Raw genomic sequence first — 26,620 nt, 5'->3', positions numbered from 1 at the left:
TATTGTTACCTTTCTTCTTCCTTCTGCAGCCTTCATTTTAGCTTCAATGTCCTCCTTAGTTAAACTTTTATTTTTTTTCTTTATGGTTTTCAATTTTTCCAGCTTTGCAGGGGGGTTTCTTAGCAATTTTCCTGGCACTTCCACCTAGAGGGAGAGGCATACATCACATTTTGCTGAAGATTCCAGTACACTTTATAGGTGGATGTAACCTTTCCTATAACCTTACAATGCTGGGTGTGAGGAGCTGTAAATTGGGAATTGCAGTTTTAGCTTAGCCCGTGTAGAAATCTCTGCTATCATGTGCAGTCAACAGTAAATCAGCATCATATTATACTTGTATCTAACGCAGAGAAGGAAATGAGTTCAAATATATAACCAATGGGACCAGCCAACGCAAGTGGTACATTTTCCTTTAGTAATACGGAACAACCCTCTGGAAACTGATACTTCAGTAGAACGAAGAAACATAAGAAAGAAGAAAGACCTTTTTGTATACTCACCATGACATCATATGCTTCCCCATTCCTCACAACCTTGCTCTGGCTCTGTATTATTCCTTGGGTCATAAGCTCTTCCAAGATATCATAGGAAGTTTGTCTTTCTTTCACAACTGCTTCTTTATTCAGCAGGGATAAGTCTGCAACACAAAATATAAAATGCACAACAAAAAGTAACAGTGACAGATGCTCTTTAACACAAGAACAGCATGGATATACCTGTGAGAAACACTGTATCATCTTTATAGACTGCTTCGGGTAGGAGAAAGCAAGGAGTTGGTCAGGTACTTTATGTTATAACCATCATACCTTGCTTTAATATGTGGAATGCTGTGTATACAGTAATTACATTGCACCTTTGGTTTATTATTTCACTTCACTTACCCATTAGGCCAGTGGTTCCCAATCTTTTTTGAATCACGGTGCCCTAGAGTATCAGAATTGTTTTCACGGCACCCCTACACCAAAAGTTTCTTTATAAGATATTTAGAAAGAAATATTAAATTAAGTAAATTGTGTTTATATGTCATCCTTAGGTTGAATTGTGTGGTGAGGGACAAGATTTACTTCTGTTTGTCCACATATTTTATGATTGGCAGCCACAGCACTGGTTTTTCCTATTACATTGCCCATAAATAATTTCAATTGGTCCTGGACCACCAATCCGAGGCACCCCTGCAAGTGCCCAGGGAGCCACGGCACACAGTTTGAGAACCACTGCATTAGGCACAAACCAAGCTTTACCTATATCAAGAATCATTGCATTCATTTACCATAGTTCTTTGGGTGACAAGAGCACAGTAAAATGATTTTGAAAATGCAAACCATTGCACTCGAAAATCATACTTGTTACATAAACCCCTTGCTATTCCACACAATTACACTGGGTAAAAACAAAAATTCTCATTGGGTAAAAGAAAAACATGAGTCATTCCATCTGTGAATAAAGCATCCCAAATATATGAGAATATGATCATTGAGTTACAAAATAATCCAAATATGAGAGCATTACATTCACATGCAATAATACCTCTTCTGAGACAATAGGCCCACTTGCTGCACTTCAGTACACAAGCACTGAACATTTCCTTTCACTACATGAACAGGTTTATACAATTAGAGAATTGTCTTTTGTCTGCAGGTCAATGATATGAAGTTAGGGGTTATTGCTGCTAGGATACTGCTTTTCATGTTGTGTCTAATTACATATTCTGCTTTTCAATGAAAGAAAAAGAAGCAATATACATTGTCTTCTGTGGTTGTCAGTCTAGTTTGCAATTGCATAACAGTGTTCAAACATTCACCTGCCAATACTTTGTTTAACTTTTTTAAAAAGTAATGTTTCTTTTAAAAACGATTCCCGCCTGGGCCAGCAAGACTAGTGTCCTCTTGTCAAGTTGTGCAGTGAAATGTAAGGGCTTGTGAAAATTTTGTCTATGACAATTTAAATCCTGTTTCATTCATATTTAAAAAACCATCTGTATTAAATTAATGAACAATAGACAATAAGGGTCTTTTGTGAAAGTAATGAAAAGCTATAGATGTTACTTGACTTTAGATAAGGTGGGTACTCAGGTGGACCCCTTACCTCCAGGGACGCACACTACCGACGGGGGCTTGCCGCGAGTTAGGGGGGCGTGGACTCATGGCATGCCCCCATTTCCATAGAGCCTTTCCGGCTCTCTGTGTGACAGGACCGGCCCACCAGCCCATCGGCCCTTCTGGCATTTGCCAGAAGTGCTAGATGGGCAGCCCGGCCCTGCTTACCTCTTTTTATGAGACTCTCCACCTCTCTACAGAACTTTAAACGTGCTCTCGAAACCCACTCGTTATCAAACCCAGCCAATTCCCATCCTAACCCTCTGTTACGTGCTCAATTCTACCCCTCCCCTTCAGAATGTAAGCTCTCACGAGCAGGGCCCTCTCTCCTCGTGTGCTTTCCCCTCTCTTAGACTGTTACCTACTCCATACCCCATTCAATGGCATGTAACCCTCGATTTCTGCCACCCTAATGATTATTTCAGTGTCCTGTCCCCCATGTACTTGTTCTACATTGTTCTTGTACTGTTTTCTTGTTTCACTCATTTGTTTATGTACTCTGTTAGATGCTGCAGAACCGTTGTGGTGCTATATAAATAAATGATAATATTAGGTATATTGGCATAGAGGACGTTATATAAAACAGGAGTTGTCTAAAACAGATTTATTATGGAGGATGATCAAATTAACAGGTAGATCTTTGTACTAAACCTGCAGATGTATAACTTACTGGGAGTCGCAGACCTGTTAGTCCATACACAAAGATGATAAATGAGGCCCAGTGTTGATATATTTCACAAAATAAACTACAGAAGATCAAGCATTTTTTTTTTTTTTGAGAAATTGAATTTTTTTTTCCAGTAATACATGTTAATTTGGCAGTGCATGATATATTCTCTAGTGAGTGTCATGTCATGTCAGACCAGCAGGCATTATAATTTGAGATGACATAACAAAAAATGTTAAAACAAATATGCAAAAGTCCATATACATGCATAATACCAGTTTTGGTGTGCAAGTTATTACAAAGGGCCCCATTCAAGTTTGTAAGCAAAGCAAAAAGGCACACAACTTTATATGCTGAGAGAGTTAGATTTGGGTGGGGTGTGTTTAAGCTGTAATCTATGTTGCAGGTAAAAATAAAGCTGTCTAACATTTGTGGGCTATATGCAAAACCAGCCATTATTTACCCTGCACAGAGACAATATAACCCACCCAAATAAAAATCTCTCTGCGCATGTTACATCTGCCCCACCTCCAGTGCAGCATGGTCTTGCCCAGTTTTGTGCTGTTTTGCTTCGCTTACAAACCTGAACCAGGCTCAATGTTCGTCAGGCAAATAAATGACACAAATGTGTCACAGTTCATAGGCCGTTGGGCTATTTATTATTTATTTATTTATTTCCCAGTTATTTATATAGCGCACACATATTCCGCAGCACTTTACAGAGAATATTTGGCCATTCACATCAGTCCCAGCCCCAGTGGAGCTTACAATCCATATTCCCTACCACATGTACACACACACATTCATGCTAGGGTTAATTTTTTTGCTGAGATCCAATTAACCTACCAGTATATTTTTGGATTGTGGGAGGAAACTGGAGTACCCGGAGGAAACCCACACAAGTACTGAGAAAATATACAAACTCCACACAGTTAGAGGCATGGTGGGAAGTGAACCCATGACCTCAGTGCTGTGAGGCAGTAGTGCTAACCATTACACCATCCGTACTCCTATAACAAAGTAGGTATAAAACCTAGGCTTTCTATCAATATTTTGATGGTAGAGAATATATACTTTGCAGTAGTGAATGAAAATTCAGATATTTATAGTTGGTAGCCCTGAAAGTATAATATAACATATTGCGGCACCAGGGAAGGATTTTTCAGGGCAATTTCTCAAATGCCTCTTGCTGGGACAGTGGCTCTGATAAGAGCCGTCCCATCACAGAGTAAATAGTAAATCAATAGCTTATATTACCATTAAACTGTTGGGTTTGTACCCAGCTTAATTTCTGCATATGCATGGGCATCAGCGTGCCCATGTGCATTGTGCAAGCATAGACTCCTGAAGAGTGGTCCAAAGATGCCACTCTGGATAAAATATTCAAAAAAGTACCAACAACTATCACCAGCTCAAGGGGTCAAGCTCTGAGAAGTTTGCAAATGATTGTGGGATTTCCATATGATTTAAGGGAGTGATAAGCTTGATAAATATGCCACATACTCTACTGCATAAGCCTAGAACAAGACAGATTATACACACTTACCATTATTCAAACCATTTGCTTTTCTTGGAGAAAACCCTATTTCGGTTATTCTGCCGGGCAGATGGTTGCCTACACCTTCATCATCAAGACCCACTCCACTATCCATCGTTCCTTTTGACAAAGCTGATCCATCTCTACCACTGAAAGCATTGTTTTTTGGTGACTCCAGATCATCCTGCAAAATAATATTGGGTAATATACACAAGTCAGTGAGCAGACAGTAACACCCTCTTTTACGATCTATCCTCCAATTTAGCAGAGTGCCGGAAGAGTCATAATACGAATCACTGTACAATGACAAGAAGCACAGAAACAACTTAGAAAAATGTGTGGGGTCTCTGACCGGAGGAACCTCGCTGCCTGCGCCAAGTAATCACAGACATGTTCGGTGTCACTCGACCTGGGCCAATAGGGGATTCCCTCTTACTGTCAGTAACCTCCTGTTACTGACTCTACCCACTGCGCAGTGGGCAGGTATTTTGCTGCCACCACCAGGCTCCTCCTACTGACACCTGGTACCGCAGATTTCAAATCAGGCTCCTACCCTCGGTAGAATACCTAATACTGCTTGCTGCAATGTATGCGTAGACATCCTGCTGACACACTTCCTAATTGGTGTTGGTTGATTCCCACTGGTTCCTCACCATGGACCAGGCCCTGCACGGTAGGCAGCAGGTGGCAGAGCTTGAAGAGGCTGGGCTCAACCCAGAGCAACCAGAGAACGAAATTGTATTTGACACAATTCTGCTTATCGTAGTAATTCAGATGTAGTTGTCTTGAAGGCAAGATGTTTATTGCTCAGATGGTCTTAAAAAAAAAAAAAAAAAAAAAGACTGTTCCCCATCTTAGGAAGTTTCTCAATACTCCCCGGAGGGCATTTTAAAAAATGTGCTTGTCCACAAAGGACTTGGCTAATTGGCATCTATCCCCTGCTGGAGCTACGACATTTACCATATTATTTGCTATGTGAAAATGTCCCATTAACTGTGTCCATATGTCAACACCTAAGTGCATTTTTACCTTTCAAATACATTTAAACACATCTTAGATATAAATACATTTTAAAAATGCAATTTTACAACTGTGCATAGAGCACTAAATATAACACATTTATTCCAATACGTTTACAGTATATGGCGCCAAGCGCCAATTCATCCTTTCAAAAATAACAAGTTTATCATGTGGGACTGGTATCTGGCCACAGGAGTGCTCTGCCAAATATGACTGAAAAAATAACATATATAAAAATGGTTAGTGGCAGCAAAAATATTAGAGAGTTGGGAACGAGAGATGAGATGAAACCAAGTACCAACAGCACTGACAGAGCTGGCTACTATGGTTTGGGTAGTATGTGTTAAATTATGCACCTGCATGGATGACTGCAGCTCATGTCCAATCAAGTGATGAATTCAGTACACACCAAGGGGCCCAATTATCAAACTATATTTGCAGCCATTTCCCTCGAAAACATCCATTTTCAGGGGTTAGCCGCAAGTATTCATTATCCCTGCAATGTATGTAAAAGTGACCACAGCAGGTATCTCCAATACTTGCTGTGATCCCTCCATTCCTGCTGGCAGTCGCATCCCCTATAGTTTTTTTTTATGGGGAATGCAGTCTGTCAGATGAATCGATATCCGGAATGTGAAGCATTCACGCTATTAGGCCCCTCAGCTACCTATGGGCTACACATGGCATCTCCAGCCATCAAGGGTTTCCCTTGGAAACCTCCCCGGAAGTGGCCGCAGTTCGCAGTCCCAGCTGACTGCGCATACACAGCAGCCCTGGCACTACATTTGGCACATCGTAGGGATGGGCTTCTTTTGGAGTCCCTGTCCCTACCTGTGCCACATGATACATCTGGTTGATGTGATTGCATTCTGCAGTGTGATCCTGGGTGCTAATATCGCACCAAGGTTGCATTGCAAATGTGATCAATGATAAATGGGCACCCAAGCCTCTTAAGACGTTTCAATGGGTTCGGTATTGTATCCCAGCGGTCGGGATGCCAACGGTCACATGACCGACAGCCAGTGCCAGATTAAGGTCCACATGGGCCTGGAGCTGAAATGTATGAAGGGCCTATTGTATTGTATCTACTCTGCAGCAGTTATGATCAGCATGTCATGGGTGTGACTACTGATATGGGGGAAGGTGACCAGTGCTTTTGGGGTGTGGTCTACACACTCCAAAGACATCTGTGGGGTGTGGATAGTACAGTAGAGGGCATAGCTACCGTCTACCTTCAACCATCTCAAACACCCTCCCTCCTAGCTTATATAAAGTATACACAATCTGTTATATTGTTGACCATTGCATACAAAAAACACAAACTATAGTGTATTAATAAAATGCAACTATTTTTAATTATAAAGTGCTTTACCACAAACACACCTGAACATGTTAAATGTTTCCAATAATTAGCTTTGAACAAAGTGCAAAGGTGCAGAACATGAAAACATAATAAATAATACAAAATAAATATTAAATAAAAATAAAATATGTAGTTTGTACTGTATGCAAATGCCTCTACAAAGCCATTCCCTGTGTTAAAGTGTGCAGGACTGAGTCGCCCACTGTCAGTGTCTATAGACTCTGTAATACTGCCTGGTACTTCTTTAGATGCCACCATTGGTCACACCATCAAAATTTGTGTAGCCTCCATGTGTACAATAAAGCATCTGTGTATGCAAATACTTTAAAAACCACCTCCCAGTCATTGCCCAGGAACGCACAGCACATTTCCAAGACATTTCTGATATTGGGGGTCATTCCGAGTTGATCGCTAGCTGAATTTGTTTGCAGTGCAACGATCGGGCTAAAAATCGACAGTTCTGCGCATGCGCGACGTACGGGCACAACGAACGATGTAGTTTTGCACAGGGTCTAGCGATGTATTTCAGACGCACTGCTTGCCGCAGAGTGATTGACATGAAGTGGGCATTTCTGGGTGGTAACTTACTGTTTTCAGGGAGTGTGCGGAAAAACGCAGGCGTGCCAGGAAAAACGCAGGCGTGGCTGGCCGAACGCTGGGCGGGTTTGTGACGTCAAATCCGGAACTGAATAGTCTGAAGTGATCCCAAGCGCTGAGTAGGTTTTGAGCTACTCTGAAACTGCACAAATTTTTTTTTATAGCCGTTCTGCGATACAACCGTTCGCACTTCTACTAAGCTAAAATACACTCCCAGTGGGCGGCGGCATAGCGTTTGCACGGCTGATAAAACTAGCTAGCGGGCGATCAACTCGGAATGAGGCCCATTGTGCATCTCAACTACAACTGCACCTCTGTGCGTACACACCGAACAGCTGCATTGCATGCGCCCAGTAGCAGCTCCAGATGTGGGGCTGCAGCACCGTCCAAAATTCAAATAGAGGAGTCACACCAACTGCCACTCCAAACATCACCAGCCAAGACTCAATGGCAGTTGGTGCAGCTCCTCTATTTGAATTTTGGACAGTGCTGCAGCCCCAGCTCTGACTCCGCCACTGCATGCGACTCAGAATCAGGCCCACAGTGCATTATATTAGGCAAATATCAGTCCATTTTAAATGTACATGAGGTAAAAAATTGTTCACTATATGATGTATTACCACTAAAACAATGTTGTACTGAAAAGCTTCATAAAATCTTATTACACAATGTATTACACATCTATTAGAATATGGAGAGAGAATTGACTGCATAGGAAAGGAATGAGTTTTATGAAGCTTTTCATCTTGTGAGGGGTGGACCTAGCTGTGAGGAAAGTACAGCCTTTGGAAAAAGGGGAGGGTTAATATATATAGGGAATGCTAGGCCAACTCGGTCTCTCTTGCTGCTGAATTGCCTTGGGGTGAGTGCTGCATTGCAGAGTCTCCTCATTAACTGTCAGTTTAAATCAATTGCATTTATCAAGCCTTTTCCCTACATTACACCTGCTTGTGTCATGGCTTCCTCTTGCCCTCGCCGTTCCGCCGGGACCCCGGCTCGGTACCGCAGCCCGAGGACGGGCTGGCTGGCCCTGGGGACGGCGTCCCGTCCCCCGGGGCCTGCACGGGCTCTGGCGGGGTCACGGAGCGGCAGACGCGGTCATCCGTGCCACTGGGGGCCGGGCCGACTTTGCCAGCCGGGCGCGGGCGGCGGGGAGGGCCGGAGGCTCAGTCAGGCCGCCCGGGGGTGGAAGGGCAGCAGCCCTCACCTCCGACCGCGGCGAGGGAGATAGCAGTGCCGGGCGCTGCAGGAGTCTCCAGTCTCTTCCCCCTCGTCAGGGCAGCACGGCGGTGCCAGGCGAGGGGGGGGGGGATCAGGCGGGAGGCGGCGGTTAGCCGGACAAGGCCCGTCGCGGGGCCTCGTCCGTCGGATACAACAAGTGATGTGGACGGAGGCTTGTCGGCGGGACGCGCGCACGCCCGCGTTCGCAGCAGGCGGCGCCGTTCGCGCACGTGTGCGCGCAGCGGCGCCGCTAGTCTCCTCGTTTTCCCAGCTCACTCCCCTGCAGCTGGAGTCCGGCGGTGAGTGGGGGAGGAGGAGAGACAGGGAATGGGAGTAGCCAGCAGGGCTGCACATAGCAATAGAAGCTCTCGCCGCGGGTCCCCCCCAGCGGGCGGAGGTAGATCCGGCCTGCGGGGGGAGGGTGCCCGCGGGGAGGGGGAGAGTGACGGCGGCGCTGGCTCTGACGGGAGGCCGCATGAGGAGAGCGGAACGTGGTGGGGTACCGGGCCGCTGGCGGTCAGGGGCGCTGCCGGTTCCCCACCGGGCCAGACTGGGCGTCGGGGCACCGGTCGGCGCCTGTCGGGCGGGCCGGCGCGCGCCGACGCCGGCTGGGGAACCCACGGCGGACGACGCCGTGTTCTGGGGTGGTCAGGACCCCTCCGGAACACTGGCGTCGGCCCTGGCCACGGTGGCGGCGGCATTGGGGCCGCTGGCCGCGTCCCCGGGGGTGGCACACAGTTCCGGCACGCCGGCAGTGGCAGGCGGGTCCGGTGCGCGGGCGGTGTCGGCAGCGCAGCGGGTTGCTCGCGCCTGCCGGGAGCTCGGGGCGGCCGCGGCGCAGCTGCAGCATAGTGCCGGGCGGGGCGAGCAAGGGCGTGTAGCGTGTACGCCTGCCCCCCGGGGTGCTAGGCATGCACCGCGACTGCTTTCTGGGTCCTTTGCTCCGTTTTCTTCTGCAGGTGAGCGCGGAGAGGTGGAGATAACGGAGACCGAGGATGAGGATGTCGGATTTGCCACGCCGGAGGATTCCGTGTCTGAGCAGTCGGTGGCATCAGGTGAGGTGGAGCAATCGGAGTCGGGCTCCTGCACGTGCTCTAGTTCTCGCAGCTCTTCCTCTTCTTCTTCTCTGGCGTCGCTGGCGTCCGAAATCAGTAGTACGACTAGGGCGAAGAAGCGCGCGATGAAATTCGCCAAGAGGGCGGCGGGGCAGCAGGAGAGGCGGAAGAGGCGGAGGCGGCTTAGCGAGGACGCTCGCAGGGCCAAGAAGCGCCGCGATTTGCCTGGGGTAGTCCACTGCGATTACACTGCCGTGATGCGGGGACTGAGGGACAGCTGCCGTAGGAAAATATGCAGGGGGGATTACGTTGATATGTTCGTATTGACGAAGGACGCGAAGAAGGACTATAAGTCGGCGTCAGCCAAGAAGGGCACCGGGGCCGAGGCTTTCCGGACCTTCGATAACTGGCTGGCAAGTTTTTGTGTCTTCGCGGCTTGTTACCTGGAAGACAGGCCGGACGAGCATATGAATGTCATTCGTTACCTGCATTTAATCCACGACATGCAGCGCACATCGTCGGGCATCGAATGGCGGATGTACGACGAGAAATTCCGGGAAAAGCAGGACTGCTTGCAAGTGATAGATTTCGGTTGCAAGGACGTCGAGGTCTGGTTACAAGTCACCCGGGCCTCTCAACAGGCCAGGGAGCCCCGGATTCCGGGGGCGGACGGGCACCGCGCAGGTTCGTCCGCCCATGGGACCGGCGCGGACGGCGGATCGGGCAAGGCAGGTAGGTCGGCCGTCCGCGGAGGGGGTCAGGCCGTCGCAAAAGGGAAATGCTTCGCGTTTAACAACGCGTCCTGTTCCTTCGGCAAGCAGTGTCGGTTTCGACATTTGTGCTTGCAATGTGGCGGCTCCCACCCAGCCTCTACCTGCTTTAAAGGCACTCGCCAGGGTGCCCGGGGTAAGCAAAATTACCCAAGACCTGGGGCAGGCGGGAGCGCTCCGCAGGGCTCCAACGCCAATTAATTTGGATACAATGGGCAAGTGGTTGAAGTGGTATCCAAATAGGGCGGATGCGCAGTTTTTGTTTGACGGTTTTCGTTTTGGTTTTCGCTTGCCTGTTGCGAGCAAGGTTTCGGTCCGGGCCCAGAGGAATCTCCAGTCTGCTCGTGCCTTGCCGTTAGTTCTGCGGGAGAAAGTGGATAAGGAGGTTAGGCTGGGTAGGATGGAGGGACCGTTTCTATCACCCCCAGTGGATGACTTGGTCATCTCCCCAGTGGGGGTGGTTCCCAAGAAGACTCCAGGTGCTTTTAGGCTCATTCAGCATCTTTCTTACCCGTCGGGGTCGTCAGTCAACGACGCAATACCGCCGGCCCATTGCTCGGTGGTGTATCAGTCGTTTGACGAGGCGCTAGAGCTGGTCCGTAGTTACGGCCAGGGGGCCCTGATGGCTAAGATAGATGTGGAATCCGCATTTCGGCTGCTGCCGTTGCATCCGGACTCATTCCGTTTTATGGGTTTTCGGATCGGAGCGGAATATTTCATTGACAAATGTTTGCCGATGGGTTGTTCCGTGTCCTGCTCGTTTTTCGAACGGTTTAGCACTTTCCTTCATTGGTGCGTGGAGTCTTCGTCAGGGGGGCACGGGGTCGCCCATTACCTCGATGACTTCCTTTGTGTGGGCCCGGCAGATTCACCGCGGTGCGGCGACTTGCTGTTCAGCATCCGAGCTCTGTTTTTTCACTTCTGCGTTCCCGTGGCCGAGGATAAAACAGAAGGGCCGGTCTCCTGTTTGTCATTTTTGGGGATAGAGATCGACACGGTGGCGGGATCGTGTCGACTGCCTCCGGACAAGGTTGCAAGGCTCCGCGAGGCTATCTGCCGGTTCAGAAGGTCGCGCAAAGTCACTCAGCGGCAGGCGCAGTCCTTGCTGGGCATTTTGAATTTTGCTTGTCGGGTAATCCCGATGGGCAGGGTTTTCTGCCGGAAGCTGGAACGGGCGACCGCAGGGTGTGCCAGACCACATCATTTCGTGCGCTTGTCCTCCGAGATTCAGAGGGACTTGGCCGTCTGGGCCTCGTTCCTGGAGGACTTAAATAAGATTTTACTTACCGATAAATCTATTTCTCGTAGTCCGTAGTGGATGCTGGGACTCCGTCAGGACCATGGGGAATAGCGGCTCCGCAGGAGACCGGGCACAAAATTTAAAAGTTTGACCACTAGGTGGTGTGTACTGGCTCCTCCCCCTATGACCCTCCTCCAAGCCTCAGTTAGGATACTGTGCCCGGACGAGCGTACACAATAAGGAAGGATTTTGAATCCCGGGTAAGACTCATACCAGCCACACCAATCACACCGTACAACTTGTGATCTGAACCCAGTTAACAGTATGACAAACGTAGGAGCCTCTGAACAGACGGCTCACAACAATAACAACCCGATTTTTTTGTAACAATAACTATGTACAAGTATTGCAGACAATCGGCACTTGGGATGGGCGCCCAGCATCCACTACGGACTACGAGAAATAGATTTATCGGTAAGTAAAATCTTATTTTCTCTGACGTCCTAGTGGATGCTGGGACTCCGTCAGGACCATGGGGATTATACCAAAGCTCCCAAACGGGCGGGAGAGTGCGGATGACTCTGCAGCACCGAATGAGAGAACTCCAGGTCCTCCTTAGCCAGGGTATCAAATTTGTAGAATTTTACAAACGTGTTCTCCCCTGACCACGTAGCTGCTCGGCAGAGTTGTAATGCCGAGACCCCTCGGGCAGCCGCCCAAGATGAGCCCACCTTCCTTGTGGAATGGGCCTTGACAGATTTAGGCTGTGGCAGGCCTGCCACAGAATGTGCAAGTTGAATTGTGCTACAAATCCAACGAGCAATCGTCTGCTTAGAAGCAGGAGCACCCAGCTTGTTGGGTGCATACAGTATAAACAGCGAGTCAGATTTTCTGACTCCAGCCGTCCTTGAAATATATATTTTCAATGCTCTGACAACGTCCAGCAACTTGGAATCCTCCCAATCGCTAGTAGCCGCAGGCACCACAATAGGCTGGTTCAGGTGAAACGCTGAAACCACCTTAGGCAGAAAGTGAGGACGCGTCCGCAGTTCTGCCCTGTCCGAATGGGAAATCAGATATGGGCTTTTATACGATAAAGCCGCCAATTCTGACACTCTCCTGGCTGAAGCCAGGGCCAGTAGCATGGTTACTTTCCATGTAAGATATTTCAAATCCACCGATTTGAGTGGCTCAAACCAATGGGATTTGAGAAAATCCAAAACTACATTAAGATCCCACGGTGCCACTGGGGGCACAACCGGGGGCTGTATATGTAGTACTCCTTTTACAAAAGTCTGGACTTCAGGAACTGAAGCCAATTCTTTCTGGAAGAAAATCGACAGGGCCGAAATTTGAACCTTAATGGACCCTAATTTGAGGCCCATAGACAATCCTGTTTGCAGGAAATGTAGGAATCGACCCAGTTGAAATTCCTCCGTCGGGGCCTTCCTGGCCTCACACCACGCAACATATTTTCTCCAAATGCGGTGATAATGTTGTGCAGTCACCTCCTTCCTGGCTTTTACCAGGGTAGGGATGACCTCTTCCGGAATGCCTTTTTCCCTTAGGATTCGGCGTTCAACCGCCATGCCGTCAAACGCAGCCGCGGTAAGTCTTGGAATAGACACGGTCCCTGCTGAAGCAGGTCCCGTCTTAGAGGTAGAGGCCACGGATCTTCCGTGAGCATCTCCTGAAGTTCCGGGTACCAAGTTCTTCTTGGCCAATCCGGAGCCACGAGTATCGTTCTTACTCCCCTTTGCCGTATAATTCTCAGTACTTTTGGTATGAGAGGCAGAGGAGGAAACACATACACTGACTGGTACACCCATGGTGTTACCAGAGCGTCTACAGCTATTGCCTGAGGGTCTCTTGACCTGGCGCAATACCCGTCCAGTTTTTTGTTGAGGCGGGACGCCATCATGTCCACCATTGGTCTTTCCCAATGGACCACAATCATGTGGAAGACTTCTGGATGAAGTCCCCACTCTCCCGGGTGCAGATCGTGTCTGCTGAGGAAGTCTGCTTCCCAGTTGTCCACTCCCGGGATGAACACAGCTGACAGTGCTAACACATGATTTTCTGCCCAGCGGAGAATCCTTGCAGCTTCTGCCATTGCCCTCCTGCTTCTTGTGCCGCCCTGTCTGTTTACGTGGGCGACTGCCGTGATGTTGTCCGACTGAATCAACACCGGCTGACCCTGAAGCAGAGGTTTTGCCAGGCTTAGAGCATTGTAGATTGCTCTTAGCTCCAGTATATTTATGTGAAGAGACGTCTCCAGGCTTGACCACACGCCCTGGAAGTTTCTTCCCTGTGTGACCGCTCCCCAGCCTCTCAGGCTGGCATCCGTGGTCACTAGGACCCAGTTCTGTATGCCGAATCTGCGGCCCTCTAACAGATGAGCACTCTGCAACCACCATAGCAGAGACACTCTTGTCCTTGTGGACAATTTTATCCGCTGATGCATCTGCAGATGCGATCCGGACCATTTGTCCAGCAGATCCCACTGAAAAGTTCATGCATGGAATCTGCCGAATGGAATCGCTTCGTAAGAAGCTACCATTTTTCCCAGGACTCTTGTGCATTGATGCACAGATACTTTTCCTGGTTTTAGGAGGTTCCTGACTAGATCGGATAACTCCCTGGCTTTCTCCTCCGGAAGAAATACCTTTTTCTGAACAGTGTCCAGAATCATCCCTAGGAACAACAGACGTGTCGTCGGGATCAGTTGGGATTTTGGAAAATTCAGAATCCACCCGTGTTGTTGGAGCACTACTTGGGTTAGTGCTACTCCGACCTCCAGCTGTTCTCTGGATCTTGCCCTTATCAGGAGATCGTCCAAGTAAGGGATAATTAAGACGCCTTCTCTTCGAAGAAGGATCATCATTTCGGCCATTACCTTGGTAAAGACCCGGGGTGCCGTGGACAATCCAAACGGCAGCGTCTGAAACTGATAATGACAGTTTTGGACCACGAACCTGAGGTACCCTTGGTGTGAAGGACAAATTGGAACATGAAGGTAAGCATCCTTGATGTCCAAGGACACCATAAAATCCCCTTCTTCCAGATTCGCTATCACTGCTCTGAGTGACTCCATCTTGAACTTGAATTTTTGTATGTACAGGTTCAGAGATTTTAGATTTAGAATCGGTCTTACCGAGCCGTCCGGCTTCGGTACCACAAATAGCGTGGAGTAATACCCCTGTCCCTGTTGTAGGAGGGGTACCTTGACTATCACCTGCTGAGAATACAGCTTGTGAATGGCCTCCAATACCGTCGCCCTGTCGGAGGGAGACGTTGGCAAAGCAGACTTTAGGAAACGGCGAGGAGGGGACTTCTCGAATTCCAACCTGTAACCCTGAGATACTACCTGCAGGATCCAGGGGTCCACCTGCGAGTGAGCCCACTGTGCGCTGAAATGTTTGAGGCGACCCCCCACCGCCCCTGAGTCTGCTTGTAAGGTCCCAGCGTCATGCTGACGCCTTTGTAGAAGCCGGGGAGGGCTTCTGCTCTTGGGAAGGAGCTGCTTGTTGCAGTCTCTTACCCTTTCCTTTGCCTCGGGGCAAATATGAATGTCCTTTTGCTCGTTTGTTCTTATAGGAACGAAAGGACTGCGGCTGAAAAGCCTGCGGCTTTTTCTGCTGGGAGGTGACCTGGGGTAAAAAGGTGGATTTTCCGGCCGTTGCCGTGGCCACCAGATCCGATAGACCGACCCCAAATAATTCCTCCCCCTTATACGGCAATACTTCCATATGTCGTTTGGAATCCGCATCACCTGACCACTGGCGCGTCCATAAACTTCTTCTGGCAGATATGGACATCGCACTTACTCTTGATGCCAGAGTGCAAATATCTCTCTGTGCATCTCGCATATAAAGAAATGCATCCTTTAACTGCTCTATAGTCAGTAAAATACTGTCCCTATCCAGGGTATCAATATTTTCAGACAGTGACTCCGACCAAGCCACGCCAGCACTGCACATCCAGGCTGAGGCGATTGCTGGTCTCAGTATAACACCCGTATGTGTGTATATACTTTTTAATGTATTCTCCAGCCTCCTATCAGCTGGATCCTTGAGGGCGGCCGTATCAGGAGACGGTAACGCCACTTGCTTTGATAAGCGTGTGAGCGCCTTATCCACCCTAGGAGGTGTTTCCCAGCGCGCCCTAACCTCTGGCGGGAAAGGGTATAATGCCAATAACTTCTTTGAAATTAGCAGTTTTCTATCTGGGGTAACCCACGCTTCATCACACACTTCATTCAGTTCCTCTGATTCAGGAAAAACTATCGGTAGTTTTTTCACACCCCACATAATACCCCTTTTTGTGGTACTTGCAGTATCAGAGATATGCAAAGCCTCCTTCATTGCCGTGATCATATAACGTGTGGCCCTACTGGAAAATACGTTTGTTTCTTCACCGTCGACACTGGATTCAGTGCCAGTGTCTGGATCTGTGTCGACCGACTGAGGTAAAGGGCGTTTTACAGCCCCTGACGGTGTCTGAGACGCCTGGACAGGTACTAACTGGTTTGCCGGCTGTCTCATGTCGTCAACCGACTTTTGTAGCGTGCTGACACTATCCCGTAATTCCATAAACAAAGCCATCCATTCTGGTGTCGACTCCCTAGGGGGTGACATCACCATTACAGGCAATTGCTCCGCCTCCACGCCAACATCGTCCTCATACATGTCGACACACACGTACCGACACACAGCAGACACACAGGGAATGCTCTGATAGAAGACAGGACCCCACTAGCCCTTTGGGGAGACAGAGGGAGAGTTTGCCAGCACACACCCAAGCGCTATAAATATATATAGGGACAACCTTAATAAGTGTGTTCCCTTTATAGCAGCTCAAATATTATAAATATCGCCAATAAGTGCCCCCCCTCTCTGTTTTTACCCTGTTTCTGTAGTGCAGTGCAGGGGAGAGTCCTGGGAGCCTTCCTCGCAGCGGAGCTGGGCAGGAAAATGGTGCTGTGTGCTGAGGAGAATAGGCCCCGCCCCCTTTTCGGCGGGCTTCTTCTCCCGGTTTTTTTGGAACCTGGCAGGGGTTAAATACATCCATATAGCCCCAGGGGCTATATGTGATATATTTTAGCCAGAATAGGTATATTACATTGCTGCCCAGCGCCCTGCACCCTCAGTGACCGCTGGTGTGAAGTGTGCGGAGAGCAATGGCGCACAGCTGCAGTGCTGTGCGCTACCTCATGAAGACTGAGACGTCTTCTGCCGCCGGTTTCTGGACCTCTTCTCTATTCGGCATCTGCAAGGGGGTCGGCGGCGCGGCTCCGGTGACCCATCCAGGCTGTACCTGTGATCGTCCCTCTGGAGCTAGTGTCCAGTAGCCTAAGAAGCAAATCCATCCTGCACGCAGGTGAGTTCACTTCTTCTCCCCTAAGTCCCTCGTTGCAGTGAGCCTGTTGCCAGCAGGACTCACTGAAACAAACTTTTTCTAAGCAGCTCTTTAGGAGAGCCACCTAGATTGCACCCTGCTCGGACGGGCACAAAAACCTAACTGAGGCTTGGAGGAGGGTCATAGGGGGAGGAGCCAGTACACACCACCTAGTGGTCAAACTTTTAAATTTTGTGCCCTGTCTCCTGCGGAGCCGCTATTCCCCATGGTCCTGACGGAGTCCCAGCATCCACTAGGACGTCAGAGAAAACGGGGTGTGTATATGGCAGGCCCCAATGGTCGACAGCGTCGGGCTGCAGCTGTTTACCGACGTGGCGGGTTCCTCTGGGTTCGGTTGCTATCTGGAGGGATCTTGGTGCGCGGCCTCGTGGCCGGCGGAGTGGCATCGCAAAGGTTTGACTAAGGACCTTTTGCTGCTGGAGCTTTTCCCCATTATGGTGGCGCTGGAGGTTTGGGGCGATCGTCTGGCTCATCGCAGCATCTTGTTTAGATGTGACAATCTGGGCGTGGTGCATGCGATAAATAACCAGAGGGCGAAATCGCTGGTGGTCCTGAGGGTGCTGGGGCAGTTGCTGTTGACATGCCTGCATAGGAACGTGTGGTTTCGCGCGCAGCATGTGCCTGGTTTGGAGAACGGAATTGCCGACGCTTTGTCACGCGGTCAATGGGAAAGGTTTTGTTTGTTGGCACCCGAGGCCGACGAGCACGGCTTTCAATGTCCCGATTATGTCTGGCAGGTGATCGGGCCGGATTGGAGGGTCTAGCGATGCGGTCAGTCGCTCCGAATACGCTCAAGGCTTATGGACAAGCTTGGAGCGAGTGGGAGGAGTTTGTTCGAGGACGAAGTCAGCAAGGTAAGAGCGGGCATCGAATGATGATTTATTTGGCAGCTGTTTGTTGCGGGTAGGTCCAGAGCGGTGGTATCCCGGTACTTGGCTGGTATTTCGTTCTTTAGCAAAATCAAAGGCGTCCCGGACGTAACAAAAAGCGGGATTCTGCTTAAGGCGATGAAGGGATGGGCGAGTGTGGCGCCGGCGCCGCCTGACAGGAGGCGGCCAATTGATGCGGCCTTGCTTCCGGATGTCATCAGGGCGGTTGGCGGTATAGCGTCGTCCATGTTTGAGTCGCTGCTGTTCAGGTTGGCGTTCTCAATGGCTTATCACGGTGCCTTTCGGGTTTCGGAGCTGGTGGCGCCTTCTAAGCGAGCAGATTCGCGCATGCTTCTCGAGGACGTGGTGGTGGGGGAGAGGTCCTTGCTGTGCCGATTGCGTCGCTCTAAGACGGACCAAGTGGGTAGAGGTCGATGGGTCACTTTGGTTCCGGCACTTGAGGAGAGCATTTGCCCAGTGAGGTTGGCAGTTCGATATGCGGCAGTATGGCCCGATGGTCGGGGGTCATGGTTGCTTCATTATGACGGGCTGCCAGCGACGAAATATCAGTTTCGTTGGATGCTGGGTCGCTGTCTGGCGAGCTTGGGCCTTCCACCCGCTGCTTTCGGGACGCATTCCTTCCGCATCGGGGCTGCAACGTCGGCTGCGTCGGCAGGGCTTTCCGTGGCTGAAATCCAGGCGGTGGGGCGATGAAAGTCGTCAAGTTACAGACGATATATTCGCCCCGTTGCGTGAGATGCTGGCTTGCACTGCGTTTTGTTAGTTGTAGTTGTTATAAGTCATGTTGTACAGTTCAGTACGTCCTTGTGTTGTACGTATGTTTGTCTTCCCGTTTTATCCTACTCAGGGATTAGCCACTCGCCGCATTTTATACCCCCCTCTCCCCCCCGTTTAATTTCTTAATTTTATTTTATTCTTCCCGTTTATGTTCTGCTTCAAATTGGCTGGAAGCTTGTGCAGATCGGCTAGGCCGTGACTTCTGCAATAAACGAAAACCCGATTTTTTCTTTTGGCAGATCCTTCAGGTTAATGTGTTAATAACACTGCTGTAGATTATTAGTAACCAATTTTTACCCCTTTCCTTCTCTTCAGGTTGGGTAGAAGATGACTTGGCTATCTGGGTGGTGGGCCACTCTTATGTTTACTGGGCAGCCAGGTTTTTGGCCTCGGAGGGGGCGCAGATGTTTCCTAGGGCTCATGGCGTTCGTTGGCTTGGTTGGCGGGGAATGATGTGGAAGGATCTGAAGAATAGACTAGTCAGTCAGGCCAGCGAGCATGGAGTCCCTAGGGTGCTGGTTGTCCATTTAGGTGGCAACGACCTGGGGAAGAGGACATCTTTGGAGCTGCGGTGGGCCATGATAAAGGATCTGGCCAGTGTGACCGCAGCATGGACCAATTGTGTCTTGGTGTTCTCTTTGATGGTGCCAAGGTTGAGTTGGCGAGGTGTGGCGGATGGTCGGCTGATTGATGAAGCCAGGCAGAAGGTGAATGGGGCGGTGGCGAAGTGGGTATTGGCCCACGGAGGCAAAGTGGTTCGCCACCCTAGGATTCGGTTCCGAGACAGTCACCTTTTTCGGCCTGATGGTGTGCATCTATCCAATGAGGGGATGATGCTTTTCCTGGAGGATCTGTGTCTAGTGTTGCAGGAGTTAGGGTGAGGTTATGGTGGCGGTGCGAAGACTCGGGGGAGGAGTCTTTCGCTGTTGGCGGAAAAGAACGGCAGTTTGTAGTTGTATTGTTAGCTGTAGTGATTTACAGTTTGGTGTGGTTTAGGTGCACTCACCTCCATCGACTTTTAGGGCCGCTCGACCACCCGTCCGGGGGCAGCGGCAGGCACCCATCGGGGTGGGTAGTCACTGTGGGGGTTGAGTTGGGCACCTATTACCGATTTTATAGTTTGTATTTAAATTAGGATAGTTTTGCATTTTAACATTTTTGAGGTTAGCGTCAGTTCAATAGAGCCGTTCTTTTTTCTGCCACCATATGCCGGCTGAATCGGCATGTTAACAAAGTTTTTCATTTACAGGTTTGCTATGGTTAGGGACAATAAATAGCTAGCAATTTTTCTGCCAAATTCAAGTCTCCGTGTCATTATTTCTGGGTATTTGAGGTAATAAATGCTTTACTTTGAATGAAGGGGTCCACCAAGTATCACTAGGATGTTTATGGTCTCAAGCAATGTCTGACTATGACCACTGATTAACACATGCCAATGGAGGAGGTACTGAGACTAAATAAAAATAAGAGATGAAGGGGAAGAAGACTAAGAGGTAGGTGGGACATAGGGGAGGGTAGTAGCAAGAGAGAAGGGGAAGAGAGAGGGGGGTACTGTATATAAAGACTGTAGCAGGAGAAAAAGAAAGTGTGGAATAAAAATATACAGAGAGAGAAGGGGAATAGAGAGGGGGGTACTGTATATAAAGACTGTAGAAGGAGAAAAAGAAAGTGTGGAATAAAAATATACAAAAATGGGAATGAAAAAAAAAGGCGATCAGAAACAGACAGCGGGGGAAGGAGAAAGTGATGAGAAAGATATAATACAGAAATGGGAAGATGGAGTAAAGGCTGGGACAACTGCTAGCATATTTATACAATATAATGTGTGCCACCTTTTTAAAACAAAAAACAAACATAACATTTAAAATATGGTAATAGAAAAATGTATATACTAGCACTCATACTGCACACTGGGAGGAATTCAATTAGCATTGTGGGGACATAGCTACCGGGTTAAGTGCCCGGAGCTATTCAATTGACTATATTGCACTCAGCAATACCCGGGAGATGCACCTTACCGCAACTATTGCCATGGGCTTAGGTGGTCATTCGGAGTTGATCGCTCGCTAGCAGTTTTTAGCAGCCGTGCAAACACATTGTCGCCGCCCACTGGGGAGTGTATTTTCGCTTTGCAGAAGTGCGAACGCCTGTGCAGCAGAGCGCCTGCAAAAACATTTTGAGCAAATCAAGACCAGCCCTGAACTTACTCTTCGTGTGCGTTGATTCTAACGTTGGGGGGTTGGCTTTTGACGTCACACACCTGCCCAGCGTTCGCCCAGCCACGCCTGCGTTTTCCCTGGCACGCCTGTGTTTTTCTAAGCACTCCCTGAAAACGGTCAGTTGACACCCAGAAACGCCCCTTTCCTGTTAATCTTCTTGTGGCCGCAAGTGCGAATGAAAACGTCGCTAGAACCTGTGCAAAGCCACAAAGGACTTTGTACCCGTAAGTCGCGCGTGCGCATTGCGGTGCATATGCATGCGCAGAAATGCCGATTTTTAGCCTGATCGCTGCACTGCGAACAACGGCAGCTAGCGATCATCTCGGAATGACCCCTTAGTCACAGTGAAATGCATTTCCTGGATTAAGTGCTGGGTGCAACTGTGTTACCACATGTGGTAACACCGCGACTAGCCCAGAGGCACTAGTTAATGCAGGCATACTGCACAAGTAATTGAATAGCTCCAGGCACTTTACCTGGGAGCTACATCCCCGTGATGTTAATTGACTGTACCCCATTGCGTTCTGCAACTACCTTAAACACATCAATATGCACTGCAAAAGCACCAAAATACATACAATGAGCAAACCGTATTACATACACACACGTTAATACGTTTAAATGCTTGGCACACATGCATGTAGTTACAATTCAACAGCCAAAGGCCTGCCACCCCCGCTATCAAACTTCCACCATCATCTCCCCAGACAGCAGCTCTCGCTAATCCGCTACATACAGATGATTCTCGGCTGCTGCACCCGGCTCCCCCTTCCCTGAATATCTGCAACATAACAAACCTGGAGATGTTACATTCACTACCCTGGCGTCTTCTATGCAGGATCAGGGATTATTGGTGCAGGCTGGTGTGATATTGAGATAATGAGTGACTCGGGAAGCAGGGGTGACGGAGATAGTGGGTGACAAGGAAATATGGGTGACTGGGAAGATATGGGCGACATGGAGATAGTGGGTCTGTGGGGAGACAGGGGTGACATCTAGATATTGGGTGACAGGGATGACATGGAGGTAGTGGGCGACTGGGGAGGACGGGGTGACGTAGAGATAGTGGGCAACTGGGGAGGCAGAGGTTACAGGGAGATAGTGGGTGACTGGGGAGGCTGGGGTGACATGGCGATAGTGGGTGACTTGGGATGCAGGGGTGACAGGGAGATAGTGGGTAACAGGGAGATAGAGGGTGACTGGGGAGGCCTCGATGACATGGAGATAGTGGGTGACTGGGGAGACATGGAGATAGTGGGTGACTGGGGAGACGGATGACATTGAGATTGTGGGTGACTGGGGAGGTAGGGGTGACATGGAGATAGTGGGCAACTGGGGAGGCAGGGGTGACATGGAAACTGTCGAAGTCGAAAAATATTGCAATACACACATCACGTACAAACTACACACAGATGGCCTCCGTGCGCGTACTTGATCTTCCGTGCGTGCGCTTATTTGCAATCTGCGTATGGTCGCTCCCACGGTCCTGCGCATTAGCGCGTGGTATGAGTATTTACGGTAGAGTTTGTGAACGCATGAAAAAGCCATCAAAACACATTACATATTTAATCCAAATAGTGCACAATGTACACATAGTCTCTCTGCACCACACCAGCAAGTTACAACAGTTTAAATGGTATCAGAACAAAGGGATTCACCTTTACAGGATAGGAGGGGACAGAACAAGGTTATAAGGTGGTGTTTGGTATCCAGCTGTAGGGTATTTTAAGGGCAATATTCCGGTGTTGGTTTGCAGAAGATCGCACGCTCCTGCGAATAGTTATGCGCAGAAGCAGAATATAAATATAAACTGTGTTTACTGTACATCTGGTATGCGGCGGGAACCCAGAGGAGACCACCTACAAGTGCACCTGGAACAGACATCGCCCACCTATTCAAACCAACCTATGACCTCTCCTGTACTGTAAATGACCATCCCTGTGTCCAATGGACAAAGAGATTACAGTATCCATTGTGTTAGGTTTTGGAAGATTGTACAAAAGAGCCAGCTGCATGCCTGGTCACACACAGACTCTAAAGGTCATCCACCTAGATGACTGAGGTCCAGACTGGGAAGCGCTGGCGAAACCAAACAAGTATGTACCATTGATTGTAGCCATTATTCTATTGTATTGTATTGTTTATATTGTTACCCCCTGCAAGTAAAGAACCGTTGGTGGGTTAGACCCCAACCTAGTTTTGATTTACAATTGGTGTCGTGTTCCATTTCCTTGCTAAGGTTTAAAGTGTATTTACAGCCACTCGGGCTGCTGCATTGTGCTAACAGTGTATAGGCCTGTGTACGCAAACTGTGTAGTCCCTACGCCCTTTTGGCGTACATACGCAGAGTGCATACACTGTGCGACCTTGTGTACGTAAGGTTTGTAAATAATATAAAGGTGAAAGGTTAATTACTGCGTCCGCAGCGGCTCAATATTAAAGTGTATCAAGAGTGTTTAAGCTATATGCTTTTTTAGTCCTGTAAGTAAACCAGCATTTACAATTGGGGGCATCGTCCGGTTTTCACATACTCACAGCCTAACAGGTCATAGCAGACTTAATCTATCAGTAAAGGGCGGAAAGTTATCCTACATAACCTTTTCCTGGTCGATGGATGTGCTGAAAACCCTATTTGTGTGCTGTTAGATTGCGTCTGCTCTGTCTGGTCTGCAGAGGTTCTGATAGAACCCGTAAAACAGGAAAAAAGCTATTTAAAAATCTGTGAATTTTTTTTGGGTGCCAAAAGCGTATACAAAGGGCACCGATACTTTGCATACCCTCTCACATTGTTGCAGCAAAATTCAGATTGCTAGATTCATTTAGATCTGTGTGAAATCGGATACATTTGCTGCTATATAGTTAAAACTGAAATAAAAGTGTTTAAGGAAGTAAATATAAAGCACAACACGCAGGTCTGGCCCTGTCGTTAAAGGTTACACAGAACAAGCGGTTGTGCTTGTGAGCGATTATAGTTTATAGAGGTTGTGGGATTTGTTTTATTGCGGACGCACGGTTTTGTACACGTGTCTCGGACAAAGTACAGGACTGCGCACGCAGCGTAAAAGACACGCACGGTCGCGTGTTTATGCAAAGTGCGTAAGAGTGCGGACGATAAGTACAAATTACATGATAGTTTTTGTTCAGTTAAAAGGTGGGACAGTAGCCATGCTACAATAGCACATAACTATCCGGTTTCTAAAGCAGATTAGTATAAAACTTTTGTTTAAACGGTATTGCCTCTGGGGGTAAAGCTGTCAATCAGAACGCGTGAAAATTTTTCTGTACAGAAAAACAAAGCATATTTGAGTGAGTGAAAGTAAGAGTGAACGTATTGAACCCCGGGAATTTGGGATCCCGTCGTGTGGTACACCAAGTGAGTGGAGGCTTGGCGGCGTGAGGCGGCTGACTCACATCAGTATAGACTGGAATACGTAAGTCGTGAGGAGACTTACACAGGAGCTTGGTAGGGAATTGTGAACTTTGTGACACATATAGTTTTTGATACGCTCCGGCTGAGGTTTCGCAGCTTGTGATTCGATTCCAGTGGTCGTAGGGCGGATAGGTAACAAGTACCTATACGCTGTGTGATTGGACCGCGCGTTTGTGGGTGCAATATATAGCGCAACTTAATACCCTTTTTACGAGCTTTTGCGTAAAATCGCGGTATCAGTAGCGCCGTGTAGAGCATACGCAAGCGTGATTTGCGTATAAAGTGTATAGGGAGTTTTCACTGGTCTCTCTCAGGAAAATCTCCAATGACAGATATTTTACTGGAAAGGGTAAGTTACTCCTAAAAACTTCCAGTAAATATAGGTCAATTAGGGGCCTAATTTGGGTACATCACCTTCGCTATCAACAGTGTATGGTAGTACCGGCCAACGTGGGCGAGAGTGGGTGGAAGCGCTCAGAGAACTTTCACCGTCGCCTTATATTGAGTATTTTGGTATTTGTGGGTATAGCCGAGAAGGCAAGACCCACAAATTATGGGAGCCAGTTGATCAACTAAGGGACATATGGTAGCCAGGGTTCAGGCAGAAGAGTTGGGACCGAGAAGGTCAGAATTGCGGCCGAGATGGTCAGCAAGGTTTATTATGTGTGGAAAATATGGTCCACACGCTGAAGTTTACTGTGACGAATGGGTACGTATGACTGACAGCGATAGGGTATCATTCCCTAGGGTGGGCAGCTTTGAACCAGAGGTACTGCAGAATGTAGGCAGTAAAATATGTCTGCTTAAATCCAGAAAACAAAGGATTAGACATAACAATTGTTTAAAATTATGGCAACAAGAGGGGGAGATGCAAAGGGAACAAACTCGCAAAGCAGGTTCCAAACCTAGCAGGAATGAGGACACAAACACACCATTATCGACACAGGTCTAGAGGGAAGAGATGGCTACAGTCAATGGTATATCTATGAATGATAGTATAATGCAAGAGAAATGTATTAACCCTAATTTTTGCAAGATGTATCCTGTTTTGAAGTCTTTTCAAGGTTATAGGTCACAGGAAGATGAAGGACCCAGCCAAATCGCAGCTCTCATTCAGGCAGTCGCCTTGCAGGAAACTCAGGTGGGGCCTATCCATCCAGTTAGAGCAGTAACAGTATTCCCCACTGAAAGAACTGGTGAGGTCACAGCTACCGGTAAGTGTGAGACGGGTCATTGCACAGAGACAACAACACCTTACAGCAAACAGATTAGGAGCGGAATGGTAGGATTACATCCTGTCTTGGAAATAGTAACTCCCAATGGGGAAACCGATAGTCAGGGAGTAATCCTCACCAGGAATAATGCAATGTATTGCCCGTGGTCCAGAGCTGAGCTGCGGTCAATCATTTCAGAATTCCCGGATCCCCGGAAGCATTTAGCCAGATGTCAAAAGTTTATCAGAGATCTGGATAATGCTCATGAACCAGCTAACAAAGATTGGCGGATATTTTTGAAAGCGTGCCTACCCCCTAATATTGACACCCAAAAATGTATCACTGATTGTAGATTAGAGTCGGATAGTCCTATGACTGATGAATACAATCAGGAGAATGTGGAACGAATTAACATGCAACTAGAGTTGTATTTCCCCATTACTGTTAAGTGGAGAAGAATTTTCTCCATAAAACAGAGGGAAAATGAAATGGCATCTGAATATTTCCATCGGGCCCTGCAAATAATGGATAGATACATTGGGATATCAAATACAGGGAATGATGCAAATTACAGGGAGGTGGCTGTCTCTGTGCTAATGGACGGACTCTATAAGACAGTAAGGGACAGGGTACAAACATCTTTGCCTAATTGGAGAGGGGCCACAGTAGCTTGTCTTAGAGAGTGCGCAATGGAACACCACGAGAATATTGCTAGGCGCAGAAAACAACAGGAGGAGAAGCTGATGCTACAGGCTCTTGCAGCAAAGCCTCATCAGCCAAAACCCCAGACCCCTGGTGGTACATCACGAACAAGAATATGTTACATTTGTAGAAATAAAGGGCATTTTGCCAGAGACTGTAGGAGTAGTAGAACACATCGTCAATATAGACCCCTAGACAGAGAAAACAAGCCACATTATTAAACACATAGACGGGATCAAGGGACATATAGTAAGGAATCACGAGCCATATAGAAAACACAGATTCGGTTAATGGGAAGAACGGAATAAATGCAACTTTACCCTTTTGACAGAACTTGCTGGGGTTAAGATGAGGCCCCTAAACTTTTGCTTCTTTCTCTAGCAGAAATGGCCCCTGATTAACTT

The 26,620-nt window shown here is 48.3% G+C and overlaps 1 protein-coding gene across 1 annotated transcript in view; it reads right to left on the bottom strand.

Annotated features, from left to right (window-relative positions):
- Positions 1 to 26,620, bottom strand: part of STMND1 (stathmin domain containing 1) — a 67,347-nt gene that overhangs the window by 15,625 nt on the left and 25,102 nt on the right. Inside the window, exons 2-4 of the mRNA XM_063923211.1 lie at positions 4,310 to 4,484; positions 501 to 637; positions 10 to 144 (exon numbers count right to left, since the gene is read on the bottom strand). Of these exons, the coding sequence (XP_063779281.1) occupies positions 10 to 144; positions 501 to 637; positions 4,310 to 4,484 (447 nt within the window). The remainder of the gene's footprint in view (positions 1 to 9; positions 145 to 500; positions 638 to 4,309; positions 4,485 to 26,620) is intronic.

The sequence above is a fragment of the Pseudophryne corroboree genome, chromosome 5 (assembly GCF_028390025.1).
Source record: "Pseudophryne corroboree isolate aPseCor3 chromosome 5, aPseCor3.hap2, whole genome shotgun sequence".
Lineage (NCBI taxonomy): Eukaryota > Metazoa > Chordata > Amphibia > Anura > Myobatrachidae > Pseudophryne > Pseudophryne corroboree.
This window is presented reverse-complemented; position numbering and strand designations above follow the sequence as displayed.